The 16,219-nt window shown below is 40.5% G+C and overlaps 1 protein-coding gene across 3 annotated transcripts in view; it reads right to left on the reverse strand.

Moving 5' to 3' along the window:
* Window positions 1-7,322: 7,322 nt before the first annotated feature.
* The window catches only part of KCND3 (potassium voltage-gated channel subfamily D member 3), a 749,684-nt gene continuing 740,787 nt past the window's right edge, over window positions 7,323-16,219 (reverse strand). For all 3 annotated transcript variants that reach the window (XM_073557285.1, XM_073557286.1, XM_073557284.1), the window contains one exon: window positions 7,323-15,291. In XM_073557285.1, coding sequence (XP_073413386.1) covers window positions 15,096-15,291 — 196 coding nt within the window. In that variant the 3' untranslated portion in view covers window positions 7,323-15,095. The remainder of the gene's footprint in view (window positions 15,292-16,219) is intronic.

The raw sequence follows: 16,219 nt of genomic DNA on the forward strand, positions 1-16,219 counted from the left end.
TTTTTAATCATAACTTTTCAAAATTGCTCAATATTTTTTCGATCCACTTGGAGCAAGGAACGGTTGGTTGGTAAGGTACACATTACCTTTCATCTTTTATGCTTTGTCCCTGCCCAGAATACTGCTAATGTGTATTTTGGGGTAATTGGTGCTCTTCATCTATCATTATGAAATACATTATATTAAAAGGACATAATCTATTTTATCTTTATCATGTTACTCTGAGATGTATCAACCTGTACAGATTGCAAAGTGCTGGTTATATTCCACATTGCTTTTATGGCTGCGTCTGTCCTCCCAGACGATCAGTGTGATATTCGGTTAGGTGGGTAAATATTGCTAGATACTCGTACTCTATAACGGTATATTTTTGCACTGCAGTGTGATGACTACCAGGTAGTGTACATGGAACATGACATACTCTTCTAATGGTGATTTATGTTCATGGTCAAAATTTCTTGTATGTATCTATAGGTATGGAACATACCAATGCTATAAGTCATCAATAAACCTAATATTCCATGTGATCATTGTTCTTTTCTGCTCAAGCATGATCTTTGTTGATCTCCATGAGTTCATTCATCCTCATTTTTCACAGTCTTCTACTAGGCATTGCTCCTACTGGCCAGTTTCCTACTCCACACTGATGAGGGGCAATACCCTGAAACATCTGTCTGTGGATGGATACCATGTTTTGGCATAGGTGGTTTCCTTCATTGGAGACTGCCCTTCCCGTAGTTGTTCCTTCCCGGGGAAAGACCTGGCTAGTCATTGCTTGCGTTGAGAAAGTGATGGTGTCTCCGCGGCTTGTGTTTTGCATGTTTTTGCATATTTCCCATAAGGGATGGGGGCATTGCTCTAGAATCACTGCGTTGGGAAACGTGATGGTGTCTCCGCAGTATTGGATGTTGATCTCCATGAGTTCATTCATCCTCATTTTTCAGTTAGAATACTAGGCAGCCCCCCACATGGATGTTTGGTGGGTTACTAAGTGGTTGTTTTCAGTATTTTGCACCAGTACTGCCCTCACCTTTATCATGGGGGGGGACCCGCTGCATCCTGTTTGTGAATTTGTTTTCAGACATGGTATTGCAAGTATTGCTGCTTTTTCTCTGTTTCAGTGATGGTTTTTATTTATTTTTTTGTTCTTTTTGTTTTTCATTGAATTTTTTTTGTCCCACTTTTCAGCAGTATCTGCCTTTTAGGTGGGCACAAAAGCGCACTTGACCAAGCTTTTTTTAACCAACTCCAAAAGGCAGACACTACATAAGGGAAGGACAGACAAAACACAAAGTGACCCCGTCTGCGTCAAGGGACTCATTGGCAGATACGCCAGAATACCGTTTTTAGACCTTCAGACTGAAGTCCCCATGGATCCATTGACTTGTGGAAAAAAAAAGTGTTGTGATCCTAGCATAAAGAAGAAATTCCCAGGGGGGCTGCACTAGGCCCTGTTTCTTCAAGCCCGGGTTTGCACAACCTCCATGAGCTGCCATATAGGCTTTGTTCTGTAATACAGTGATATTCTCCACTGTGTACATATAGAGCCCGCTACGGTGTCACATTACTTTTCCGTACAACGCGAAGGTTCTATGCAACTGTAACCAGATCGCGTGCTTGATTTTTCCCTTTTTTGCATCCCCTAGTACCTTGCGTTTTTTTTTTCCCCCCTAAAGTCGCACGTTCAACAAAAATGGCGCCAACATATTTGTACTTGCAATCACTCCGGGGGGCTCAGCACCACATTTGCAGCAAATTTTGGGACTCTTTGTAAAGTCACTAATGATGAATTGGGCGAAAACAGCTGGAAAACCTTAAACTCCCCCCCCCCCCCCCCCCCAATGGGGAACATGAATAAAAATAGGTGTTGCATATAAACATAGACTTCGAAAGGAGCAACTGAAAAAAATGTGAACAAGAAATAAGAAAAAAAATGCTAAAAAGTGGACAAAAAAAACAGGTGCAAATGCAATCATGAATTGTCCATGACTGAGTTTCATCTTCTTGATACGAAGTAAAGGAAATTGCCTTTGGCTTGTCAGTAAATGGAAAGTATTGGTAAAATATTATGTGCTTCCTTTATTTTTTATTATATACATATTTCTAGAAATGTTTGAATAAATTACCGACTGTGTGTTCTCATTCTTTTGCTAAAATGATTTGTCCGCAAACAAATAATAAGGGAATTGCACCCGCTGGCAATTTATTCATATTTTTCCAGAAGTAATAACTGAGGATTGCCACAACATAGAGTTCTAAGCTAAAATGTTCCAGAATTACTCCATAGGGAATACTCGGATTGTCACCCATGACATGCGACTTGTGTGTGACTTCTCTGCAATTTGGCTGTTTTGTTTCTAGCAAAATTACAAACCCTTGTGTGACAGCAATTCTCTGAAGACATCTGTGCAATATATCTCCTGTTTTGTTCTTTGCTCGGTTCTATATATCCCCATAGGGGATGCTTTTTATAATGTACAGAGGAATTTTTTTGGGTGTTTTACATCCGTGCAATTTGCGATTTTGCGATCGCATTATCATTTTAGAACGGATTTTGCTGTAAATGAAACAGCCAAGTTGCAGATGGGTCGCACATGAGTCACATGTTGTGTGCGACTTTCAGTGAAGCCTATGGCAAGTGTGATGCTTACAACAAATGATAGGAAATCAAACAGTTGCAGTGTAGCCCAGTTTTACCTCTGTGTTCTTACCTATGCTCCATTTTATCTATAATGCAGTAACTGAAAATATTTATAACTTGGCACCTATACGCTAATGGAAATTAGGCAACCTTGAACATGGGATAAAGTTTTGTGTATACATGTAGGCAGGCCTACATGAACTATACTCTATGATTACAGGTCCTGTACACACCATGGAAAGTCTGCTTTTTCTTTCAGAAATCTAAGCTAAAGCACGGAAAGGAAAAGGGGATGCGCACTAAACTCAGAACTTGCAGCTTTACATAAAGCCATTTTAGGGGGAAAACTGATCTTGAAAATAAAAAGCATGAATCAGAAAACAGCAAGTGCCAGACATGGCCGAAGTTCTTTGGAGGTTCAGCTGATGAAGCCACCACCAGTCACTAAAATTACAGAGTGAAGTTCTCCTATCTAATAAAATGATGGCACTTATTGATCAGGGAGGGTTAGTCCAGCTGCTCACATCCTTTTCAATAGGTTAACGCTGCAGGTCTCTGTCCAGCCGTGTTAGTAATGGCCACTGTGAGGAGGAAAAGATAGATGCAATGCTACACAGGTTTCAAATTCGCCATGATCATATGCCGATCGCAGTGATGTGAAACTAGAAAACCCATTTAAAGTTAAGTTCCCACGATAAATTTTTGGTGAGTTTTTGACATTGCAAATTTTCACAGCAATAAAAATGCACCGTCCTAGGCTGCTTTCACATATCAGTATTTTGACATCAGTCGTAATCCAGCAATTTTTGAAAAAAACATCCGACAAAGGATGCCGCCGGATCCGTTTTTTTCTCATAGACTTGTATTTGCGACGGATGGCCTCACGTTTCGTCCATCGGAAAATGTGTCCGGCTGCAGGAGACGATGGACAAAGTAATGTTTTCTGTCTCCGTCGAAAAGTCGGAAAGCGACTGATCCGGCGCCGTCTGTCATTTGCTAGAATGGAAGCCTATGGGCGCTGGATCTGTCGCTGTCCATCAAATGACGGAATCCAGCGACGGATTCTGTTTTTTTAAACTGAGCATGCTCCAATCTTATTACCAGGTAGGGCAGTCGGATCCGGCGCATCAGTTTTTCACAATCTGCGACGGATTGTGACTGACGCCAAAAAACTGATATGTGAAAGGGGCCTTACAGTTCCAACAAAGTGGATGGGATTTATAGAAATCTCATGCCCACTGTGCCTTTTTTTCTGTGCAACATAAACTCACCCGCGGTGCGTGTTTCAAATCCGCAACATGTCAATCTCTGGCAAGTACGCTGGGTTTTATGTGCGGATTTTCCCTGTAGACTTACTTTAGAAGCGGAAAATCTGCAGGTAAAAAAAATGCATTTGCGTTTTCAGTGTGGAAACGCAACAAAACCCCATGTAATCTGCAGATGAGTGTACCAATGAAGTTTTGTCAAAACCAAGTACCAGGAAGTGTGAAAAACAAGGTATAATTATTTAAAGTATATTGTACCAAAAAGAGACAAAAACTGCAGCATCAAAAATGCAATAAAAACACAGGTAACCTAATATACCTAATGAGTGCAGAAATGGTACAGAAAACCTGCAAAAACTCACCAAGAGCCTTGGTTCGTTCCCACTATGAGCTTTTGATGTTGCAGATTTTCTGGAGTATTTCTGCAACTATTAAGCAAATTAGGTCACTTGTAGTGATGAGCGAGTATGCTCGTTGCTCGGGTGATCTCCGAATATTTGGATCTGCTCGGAGATTTAGTTTCTGTCCCCGCAGCTGCCTGATTTGCAGCTACTTGACAGCCTGAATACATGTAGGAATTCCCTAACAAACAGGCATTCCTCAAATGTATTCAGGCTGTCCAGCAGCCACAAATCATGCAGCTGCGACAACAGAAACTAAATCTCCGAGCGCTTCCAAATACTCGGAGATCACCCGAGCAATGAGCATACTCGCTCATCACTAGTCCCTTGAGTTTCTTCATCGCGTTTTTGATGCTGCTATTTTCGTCTCTTGTTGGTCATGTTTTAAACAAAACTGATTTGTACTTAAGCACATGTACGTTTTTTTTACCTTCAGATTTACCCCGTCTAAGGCCCCCTTCACATGTTTGTGTTTCTGGTACATGTGGCAACTGTTTTTTTTCACTGATACCACACGTACCCATTGTAACCTATGGAGATATTTTTTCCTGCAGCAAGGATGTCAAAGGCCAATACAATCTATGGATCGGTGGAAAACACATACAGCACACGGATGGCATCAGTGTCCCATCCAAATTCCTGCGGTGTGCTGTACCTGTTTAACATTGCAAAGTATAGGAGAAGCTTTGTAATGTATTTCTTTATGCATACTAGAAAAAAACGGATCACACACGTGTGACACACTGACCGTATACTGATGGCACACACTGATGACACACTGGGGAAAACACTGATCATACACTGATGACACACTGGGGAAAACACTGATCATACACTGATGACACACTGGGGAAAACACTGATGGCACACACTGATCATACACTGATGACACACTGATGACACACTGGGGAAAACACTGATCATACACTGATGACACACTGGGGAAAACACTGATCATACACTGATGACACACTGGGGAAAACACTGATGGCACACACTGATCATACACTGATGACACACTGATCATACACTGATGACACACTGGGGAAAACACTGATCATACACTGATGACACACTGGGGAAAACACTGATGGCACACACTGATCATACACTGATGACACACTGATGACACACTGGGGAAAACACTGATCATACACTGATGACACACTGGGGAAAACACTGATGGCACACACTGATCATACACTGATGACACACTGATCATACACTGATGACACACTGGGGAAAACACTGATCATACACTGATGACACACTGGGGAAAACACTGTTCATACACTGATGACACACTGGGGAAAACACTGATCATACACCGATGACACGCTGATCATACACTGATGACACACTGGGGAAAACACTGATGGCACACTGATGGCGCACACGGATCATACACTAGGGAAAACACTGATGACACATTGGGGAAAACACTGATCATACACTGATGACACACTGGGGAAAACACTGATGGCACACTGATCATACACTGATGACACACTGGGGAAAACACTGATCATACACTGATGACACACTGGGGAAAACACTGATGGCACACACTGATCATACACTGATGACACATTGATCATACACTGATGACACACTGGGGAAAACACTGATCATACACTGATGACACACTGGGGAAAACACTGTTCATACACTGATGACACACTGGGGAAAACACTGATCATACACCGATGACACGCTGATCATACACTGATGACACACTGGGGAAAACACTGATGGCACACTGATGGCGCACACGGATCATACACTAGGGAAAACACTGATGACACATTGGGGAAAACACTGATCATACACTGATGACACACTGGGGAAAACACTGATGGCACACTGATCATACACTGATAACACACTGGGGAAAACACTGATGACACCGGAACCGATTTTTCACATATGTGTTTTATACAGACTTGTGAAGGAGGTCTAATGCAAGTCTTTGCAAAAAAAAATCCACACATAAAACTCACTGTACCCACAGGAGAAACATACTAAGGCTACATGAACCCACTGAGTATTTGGTGAGGTTTTTTTACCCCAGTATTTGTAAGCCAAAATCAGGAGTGGAACGGTCAGAGGAAAAGCATAATAGAAACATTTGCATCACTTCTGCATTTATCACCCACTCCTGGTTTTGGCTCACCAAATACTGCATGTGTGCACATGGCCTAAAAGTCATCATACGCTGAGTAAAATAAAAGAACAGAGGACTTGAGGTTTCTATAAATCTCATCCACTTTGCTGGAACTTTAAGACGCTGCGTCTTTGATGCAGTGAAAATAGGAACTGTCAAAAACTCACCAAATACTCATTGTAGGCGAAGTAAGGAGTTTGTGGTAATTTTAGTTCTTATCAGAAACACATGCTCCTAAGCCAAATATCTAGACGGACATATTGGAGTCCTATGTTTAACTATCTGTGTACGAGATATAACTGTCAGATAATTTTTACTGGCTGAACATACAGCATCATAGCGATGGAGACATAGCACCTTAAGGTTAAGTAGAGTCAGGGGTGTACATTGAAAGCAAATAGCACAGGTATGAATTGGGGTCAACCCATGGGCTCCTGGCTGCCATTAAACAAGCCAGGCTGGGGGTCACCCCTCCCCTGTAACCAATGAGGTGCCGTACCACTGATGATCACCATACCATCTAAAAGGTTAAGCTGCTTTGTACAAAGCTAGTTCCAATCTTAACCATTACTGGGGGATGCTGTGTAGGACCGTTGGCACTTTCCGGGTGTACAGAAGGCGTAGCCCATCCACCATATAAATGCTGATTATTTCCTCTGTACATGTGAAGCAGGCCTGATAGGGAGCAGCACCCTGGTTTCCCCCTACTCATAGACCCCATAGCCGTCCCGTGACCTGCACCCATTAACCATGGGGTTGTGGTGTTACATCAGGAAAACATGGGTACAACAGGAATTGATGCATGAAGCTTTACCTGCCATTTCATGAATGAGCACTCAGACCCTGTACCGTCCATGTGTGGCACATAATGAGTTTAATCCGGTTTGGACACATTAGTTACAGCAGTGGCACAAGACAAATTACTGCAAATTATATACAATTTAACATATGTACTACATCTCAAAAGAAGACAACAGGATTTAAGCTGTAAGAAAGAAATGTGATTTCTTTTTTTTTTTTTTTCCTTCACGTCCTTTTGCCTTCTTCCTCGTGAGAAGATCCAACGCGCGGTTTTCTTCTGTAATTATTATACACCACTTCTTGTATTGGTACATATCGATTGCCTGGTAATTGCTTTGCTCACTGCTAATGCTAAAAAGTAAAGCAATTCGAGAGAACAGATTTTTGCAATCAAAGACAACAAAGAGAATGGGCTCTGGCATATGTTGGAAAAAAAAACAAACAGATGCTCCTGTCAGGAAATGAAAACCTCGGAAAAGACATAGAATAGAACAGTTACATTGAAACATTTAAAACGAATCTATCTCTTACACAGCTAGGTCACTTTTCTAGGGCCTATTTTAGGCCAAACCTACACATATGTATCCACAAAGTATTTGTTGGGAATGACTGCTCTTCTTTCTGCGAGATATGGTATTAGAAGCTCCAAGAGACTGAGGAGACTGGCAGTGAACTTGTTAATAAATTGCAGATAAATCTCATATTTTTTTTTGTTAGTCCCATGCATTATTCCATCACGTTGCATTTTGGGACGCGTAGTTGTGATGGGGTTTTTGTTGTTGTTTTTGCTTATCGGGAAAGTCCAGTCAAATGTCTTTGGCGCTCAGTGTTTTTTTTTTTTTTTTTATTTTCTTTCAGCTGCTGGAGAAGTTACACATCAAGAAAATGGAATGCTTCTTGTGCAAATTGTATCTCATAACTCACACATAGGAACAAACAAGCAAGCTGCAGAGATTCCATTACCCTTCCTGGCCATGCTCTCCCTGAAAGGCAGCAAAGGGTAGATCGATGCTCATCACTTCACACCTCAGCTTGACATTTCAAGCTCAAGTAGTGGCAATTTGATTGTCACACGATGCCCTGATGTATGTGAGCTACAATCTTAACATGATCGAGACAATAACAATTCACTAGAAAGCCTCACCATCCTATGGCATTTGACAAAAGGGAGGCCATGTGGAGAACGGGAGAAGAATTAGGTGGCAGGGTGCCGACAGATCAGATATAATGCCAATAAAGGTACTAACGACACGCTGATTGATAGATCCGTTTGATCTCTTGTTCTTTTACGTGACATATGGATTGTGGCTTGACTACTTCTAGATCTTGAATCGAGGGCCATAAACAAATTGAAATCTGTAATGGGTCGAAAAGAAACTATGACTTATAAAAAGTCTGTCATTTTTTTTAAAAAGTGGCATAGCCTAGTAAGTGAGGATCTACATATTTCTTATAAAGTCATGTTGGTGTGGCTTCATTGACTCCTACAACCACCAAAAAGCAAAAATTAAATTGCCGCTGCCAACTATTGGTTAAGAGTACGATCATGAAGGTAATGCTAAAATAATTGTATTCAAAATATATTGCTCGTTTTGAGGTTAACCTGATTGGGTGTAGGTGATATACTCGAAGAATAGGCCAGACTAATCTTCAAATGTGAAGCATTTTTACCAAACAGGGTATGAGCACAAGTTGTCTTTTTTAGGCGGATTCTGTGTCAGAAACTGCCTGAAAAAACACTAACAAAACGTTCAAAAGGACAAACATATAAAAAATGACGCACTGTTCATGTTCAGGATTTTTAGAGTCTTAATGGGAATCTGTCACCACTTTTGAGCTAAGTACCGTATTAACATGGGCATACAGGTTACAGACTGCTGCAAACAGTCCTACCCTATAGTAGATGTCTTGTTGAGAAATCCACTTTTATTACTTTACGTAAATGATCTCTTTCAGGTTATGAGGAGGACGCTGCCTGGAAGATAACTCAGCCTCCTTACTTCATTATCATGAGAATTGCCTTCCACAGCGCCATAGTGTGCCTGTGATGTTGGGTTTTCATCTTTTCATTTCGCACCTGTGCAGTCCCAGTGCCATTATTGCTCCTCACTGTTCCATCCTTCCCTGGGCACTGGCTTCATGTTCCTACTGCGCAGGTCCTAGAAGTGCCGTTTCTGAGCGTTGGAGAACCCTATGAGCGGAAGCACCAGTGACTCAGCGGTGCCTGCAAAGTAGGAAGGTGAAGTTCACCTTGGGAGGCGATTCTCATGATAATTAAGCAAGGAGGCAGAGTTGTCTTTATGGAACCATCGTCCCTAGAGCCTGGAAGAGGTCATTTATATAAAGTGATAAAAGATCAACAACAAGGCATCTGGTATGTGACACACAAGGAGGACTGTTTTCAGTATTCTATAGCCTGTAAGGCCATATTAATAAGTTGCATAACTCAAAAGTGGTGCCAGGTTTCCTTTAACTGCCTTAGAGGCATCAAGCCGTTAAAAGAAGCGACCTAAACATCCTTCAGACATTTTTTGCTCTGAAGACCCTCTGTATTTTATAATAGACTTCAATGCAAAGGCTCTAAAGATGCCCATTTTGTGATTGTTTCTGCTTGAAAAGTTTCTAGCAGTTTCTTAATCGTTGAAAACGCCAATGAAAAAAATGGTAAAAAAATAGCTGGAAAAAGATTAAAATAAAAACATCTAAAAAGACACTTCAAGATCAAAAAAATTAAAATCTCGTCAGGTTCGCTGTCACCTGTAAATTATGTTCACATAGAATTTTTTGAGTGTTTTTTTGGCGAGATCTCTCCAAAAAAATGTTTGGAATGATATTTCTATTGTTTTCTATTGGAAATACAGCTTGTTGTTCATATGAGGAGTTTTTTTGCACTTTTTTTTCCTCAGAGGTTTTGAAAAACACCTCATGGACAAAAAAGTGCATATCGTTCTTTCAAGCGGTTCAGATAAAATCCACTCCAAACTAAGCTCTGTCTAATCAAAAGGCTACACAAAAGATGTTCAGGAACAAAAACTCTTCCAAAACTCTTTGAATCTGCATCAGAAAAAAAAAATACTCCTCCAACAACTCCCCAAAGAAGAAACATATCCTGCAGCAGTTTGTACTTGAAAAAACTTATTTTTTTCGACCACCTCAAAAAAACTGTAGGCAACGTTCCCATGATGAGTGTTTTGTGAGTTTTTTATGTTTCGCATTTTCAAAAAAATGCAAGCAACCTATTTTATTTAATGGGTACCGAAATGCTGCAGAAAATCTGCAACATCAAAAACTCACCAAAATCTAGGAATATAGCCTAAGGCCAGAGTCACATTAGAGAGAAATACGGACAAATGCTATGCGAGAAAAAATCGCATAGGACTCGGACCAATGTTAATCTATGGGGCAGCTCCCATCATCCGTTTTTTTCTCGCCCGTAGTATACGTGCGGGTGCATGCTGCGATTTGCACCGTATACGCCCGAGACTTGCCAATGTAAGTCTATGGGTGCTAGAAAAAAATGGATTACACAGGGACCATGCGTGTGACCTGCGACAAATACGCACCGGTGTCCTTTAGAAAAGCCTGCAATTCAGTGCACTATACTGTAAAATCACACTGATAGGTTAAAATAGAATTGAGAGAATACATGTATACACATAGTATAGGTATATATATACTGTATATATATATATATATATATATATATGTGATTGACACACATATATATTTATAGATATATAGATAGCAGAATATGTGTGTTTTTATTAACCCTTTCAGACTAGTGGATTAATAATGGATAGGTGTCTTATTGACGCCTCCCCATTATTAGCCAGGCTTAATGTCACCTTACTATAGCAAGGTGACATTCACCCCTTATTACCCCATATGCCACCCGCTACAGGGCAATGGGAAGAGAGAGGGTAAGTGCCGGAATAGGCACATCTTACAGATGTGCCTTTTCTGGGGTGGCTGGGGGCAGATTTTTTTTAGCCAGGGGGGCCAATAACCATGGTCCCTCTCTAGGCTATTAATATCTACTCTCAGTCACTGGCTTTCCCTCTGTGGCAGAGAAAATTGTGCAGGAGCCCACACCAGTTTTTTCCGTGAATTAATCTTTTAATTTAACACCTACAGCTCCAAAATTTTACACACACACACACACTACTAACATTATTAGTGAGGGTCATGTATAAATCTAACGGATATGCAATGGTTTACTGTATGTAAACCATGTCTCATATCCTGTCGGGTCCTGTAATGATTTTACAGAAGCCGACAATTGAATTATTGGCTATTCTGCTATTTAACTCTGTATGAAATATAAATATATATATGTGTCTCACTGACATATATATATATATATATATATATATATATATATATATAGACTGTTTATATGTTTTCACAAATATTTGAAAAAATCTCACCATACAGATGCCATACAGATGCCATACGGATGTCACACAGATGCTTAGATGCAAGGAAATCGCATCCTCGCATTGCACACGGATGACATACGGATCACTGTTCAGGGAACATTTCTGCGATTCTCGTCCGTGTAAAATGGACCGTATTTTTATAAGTTGTTGTGACTCCAGCCTAAGAGCATATTCCTGACCTGTGCTTGTTGGTTGATGTGTCGGCTGAGCTCTCGTTGGGAGACGTCTGAACCAGCGGCCATATGCACAGGAGGAGAGATTCCTTTCACATGCTCCTCAGAGTTGTGCCTTACTATTGCGGAACCTGTGGTGAACACATACAGAATTGAGCCTCATGAATCAACACGGACTAAAAGAAAACCTGTCTTTGTTGCCTATAGCAACCAGCCGGTCTACAACTCTTGTTTTGTAAGCAGCTCTGGTAAAATGAAAGTTGTACTTTGGTTGGTTGCTATGGCCAACAAACATTTTTCCTTTGAGTCACTTTTGATAAATTTGACCCATTGTATTTTATTTCCAGAATCACTGACCAAAATTGTTACACTATGGAGCATCATCTGTTTTAATTCTTTTATTTTAATGACTGAGAACTCTTCCTTTTCCGGTGGCAGGAGTTTTATTACGGGGGCTGTCTAGGCATATGATATTGATGACCTATCAATATAATATCTGTGGGGGTCCGATACTGCTACACAGATCAACTGTTATTAGTCCAAATTAAGCAGTGAACTTGCTCCCTTTAATGTGTAGCAGCCGCTGCCAAGTACTGCAGATCAGCTCCTGTTTTGAATATAGCAGCTGATCTTCAGTACCTGATAGTGGCTGTTACACATTGAAGGGAGGTGCTCAGTGCAGCTCCATTTAATGCTTTCACCTGGCCTCTACTAGAACTTCTAACAGATCTGGAGTGCTGGGTGTTGGACACCCACCAATCTGATATCGATGTCCTATTCTAATATCACATGATAGGTCATCAATATCATATGACTGGAGAACACCTTTAACATGTCTCTCCTGTTGTCTAATCAATGTGCTTATTCCAAATCTATAACTGGGACCCTAAATTCATCATTTATGTATACTACACTACTTGTTACCTTATGGAGCCATCTAAGTCTCCACAGACTGGCTGCACAGCAACCTCCGCATCCTTGGTTACACCTCTGCTGTTTCAGAACAATTTGCATTCAAATGGGAATTCGTATTATAGATATTCGTGGCCTGTCCTGTGGATAGTTCAAATTGTCTTGGATCAGAAAGCCTCCTTTAACTAGATTACATTCTTATTTATTTTAAAACAGTTATGTGGACATTCTGATGCATTTTGGGGACTTTTTCACATATTCTGGTGTAGTGACGGTTTTGGGTGATCAAGAATAGACCAATTCTGACTTAAAACTGAATGATCTTACACAATTCATGGGCACAATTGATGGCTGACATCCAGAAAGGTAGTAGGACAGACAGTAAATTTGGGCATATAGGGTTTACTTGTATGAGAATGAATAAATTGATTGGAAAACACAACGTAACACAATGTAGTGAGTCCTCCAACCTTGACGTGACACATTAAACCTATCCCATATTGTCTTTAGAAATATAAAATATACCAGACCTCATTTCTTCTATTCGGAATGGGTTTTTCACATGTTCTTGTAAACTTCATGCACTGACAACAGCGCTAACGCCACCACAGATTGTACCACCGCTGCCAACTCAACATCTGTCCACCATCAATCATCTACATAACTTCTACACTCCATGATTGATATTTCCATCGTCTGGACTACTGACCTGAGCTTTTGGTTGTCAATATAGTTCTTATAACGTCCATTAGGAAGAGATGGAATGTTATCCTCTATTTTTTGGAAAAATATAGCGTGTATGTCATGTAACGTAAATGGCAAAGGGTCTTTTAAACCCATACTGTGCTAATAGAGTTTCCTACCCTTTTTCTGACGCCAAGATCCTCGCCCATCGGAACAATGCAGCAGTGCTAGGCATTGAATCGGAGTGCAATATGACTGATTTGCAAGGTACTCCTTTCCCTTTGAACTGGTATCTGATGAGACATCACAATTTTATGAGCTTTAGTCAAAGCTAGAAACCTTGCTTTAACGTGGATCTTGCAAAAGTGAAATCAAATGGATGCCAGCACCGGCAAGGGAAAATTTGTATGGAAGGAAGAATACACTATTGTACCTGGCCCTAAGCTCACCTAAGATATATATATATATATATATATATGTATATAAAAATAGTCTCCTATAACAGCACACTGCTGCAAGATCAGTCTGTTATCTGAGTAACGCTTGAGGTGCGGAGCCACAATAGATCAATGCGAAAACACCAAGGAATGGTTACAGTATTTACATTGAACTCTAGAGATCCAGGTTACCCCATATTAAGAAAATTCAGCAACACGTCTACTCCCGGGTGCCTGAATTCATTGTGATTGGATACTGGGATAGATCCTCTATCATGTACTCTTCTAACTTTTTATTTTTCATTTCTTTTTTTTTCATTTTTTTTTTTACAGAACTTGCAGCTTCTCCTGCTTCTGAGTGGAAAGTATAAAGCAGAAAATAATGGTGCGTAAACTAATGCTATCATGTTTTTTCCTCTTTTTTTTTCTATGATTCACGAATGTTTTTCTTCACAGACATAATACCTGACAACATCACAGTCTGCACTGCTTGGACTTCAAATGCTAATACAAAAATGATCTAAGAATTAAGAACATCAGCAAGGGAAGATGAGTGTGAGTGTGTGCTCGCATCTACAATGTGCCCGTCCTGAAATGTGCTAGGAGCTATGCTGTTCTCTAAACAGTTCAATGTCCACTCTCACAGAAAATGCAGGAAAATAGAATTTTCTTTGACCATTTCCCCCAAAACCCACCCTAGCCCCTAAGTCCAACCTTTTATCAGAAACGTTGTCATTTTGGTTGCTTGCAAATTCTCTTACAAGAAGAAAATTGCATTTGTATGTCCCTGTTCCCCTTTGACGACCTTCAAAAATTTACTCCTTGTCGATCCCATATTTTAAATTTTTTGTAAGTTGAGTCATTTCTTCATGAATAAATATTATCCATTGAAAACCTTAAAAAAAGGTGTTTAGACACAGTGTTGTCAATTTGCTTTTCGTGTTAACTCCTTTACTTGCCATGAAACTTCCTAGCAGCAAACATCCAAATTATACATAACCCTATATGCATGATTATAGGTGCCTATGTATATAGCCAGTGCTCCTTCATGAATTTTCCATGGTGGTAAATGGCAAGTTTAGCAGAAGCTTGTCACTCCTTCACTGCTAATTCCACTATTTTGCAGCAAAAAAGGACACGACACGACAGCCTTGATTCGCTATGTTAGATGCAGTGTCTTACAACGCAGAAACTTTTACAACGTTGCTGGCACTATGAATGTTTGTGGTGCGTCCAGGCGGGTTTGTAGGTCTGTTCTCGCCTTCTGGTGTCAAAGCTGGAGGGGTCGGAATGCTAATGATCGCCGTTGTGATCTGTGCAGATTTGCAGTTTGATCGCAAGCCATCGTCTGACTTCAAGTTCAGGCTGGATCGACTGGAAGACAGAAAATATTTTAGTTGGTAGAAAGCAAGGAAAAAGAAAGTCTTAATACTGTCTGAACTGTCTCCTAGTGATTAGTACTTTTTTTCAGAGACTCATCAACTTATTGCAGTTAAAAAGTTTCTCCTACAGAGCCATCATCAGTACATTTCTGGGAAGCTGACAGAGCTGTCATGATTCTCGGAGTCATAGTGAGGATCCAGCGTGCATTCAGTAAATCGCAGCTTCTTATTTTTGCACTTGTTTTTTTTTTAAAAGGAAGCCAAAACTTGTTTGACGTGTCGCGCAGGCAATTATGTTATTTTTTCTTTTTTCTATATAGATACTTTTCATTAACCCTAAACGTTGAAGGTGACCATACACATTAGATGAAAGTCAAGCGAGCACAATGTTTTCAGTGTGACATGCTCACCATCTCAGACTCTCCCCCGACAGATGATGTTGGGAGAAAGAAGAATACGACAGGTGGAATTTTAGTGGCTGATCCTTTTGTTTTTGGGGGACATATTGGAGGAGTCTGTAAAAAGCGGCTTTCTCCTCTTTCCCCATTGAAAACACTGGAATCCTCGGCCATGCCGAGAGCTTACCTGTATGTAGGAGTTAGGAGAGATAGCTGACTGCTGAATAAAAATCAGCCAACAGTTATTTGAAACGTATGGTCAACTAAAGTGCTATACACTACCATGTTTATTGACGAAAATCTCATTAAAAGGATTGTCCACTACTCGGACAACCTTGTCTCAATCAGCATGTTTGCCCCTAGTAAAATAACACTTATACTTCTCTCTGATGCCTTTCTCGTGGCATCGGCACTCCCTCTTACGGGGATTGGTTCTCATTGTTATGTCATGCGATCCCTGCGCCTAATGAGTGCTGGCCTCATTCTTCCTGCTTTTGGATGAATCAGACATCAAGAGGAAGT

This window comes from Dendrobates tinctorius, unplaced genomic scaffold (assembly GCF_039654945.1).
Source record: "Dendrobates tinctorius isolate UK_male_01 unplaced genomic scaffold, ASM3965494v1 ptg000246l, whole genome shotgun sequence".
NCBI classification, from domain to species: domain Eukaryota; kingdom Metazoa; phylum Chordata; class Amphibia; order Anura; family Dendrobatidae; genus Dendrobates; species Dendrobates tinctorius.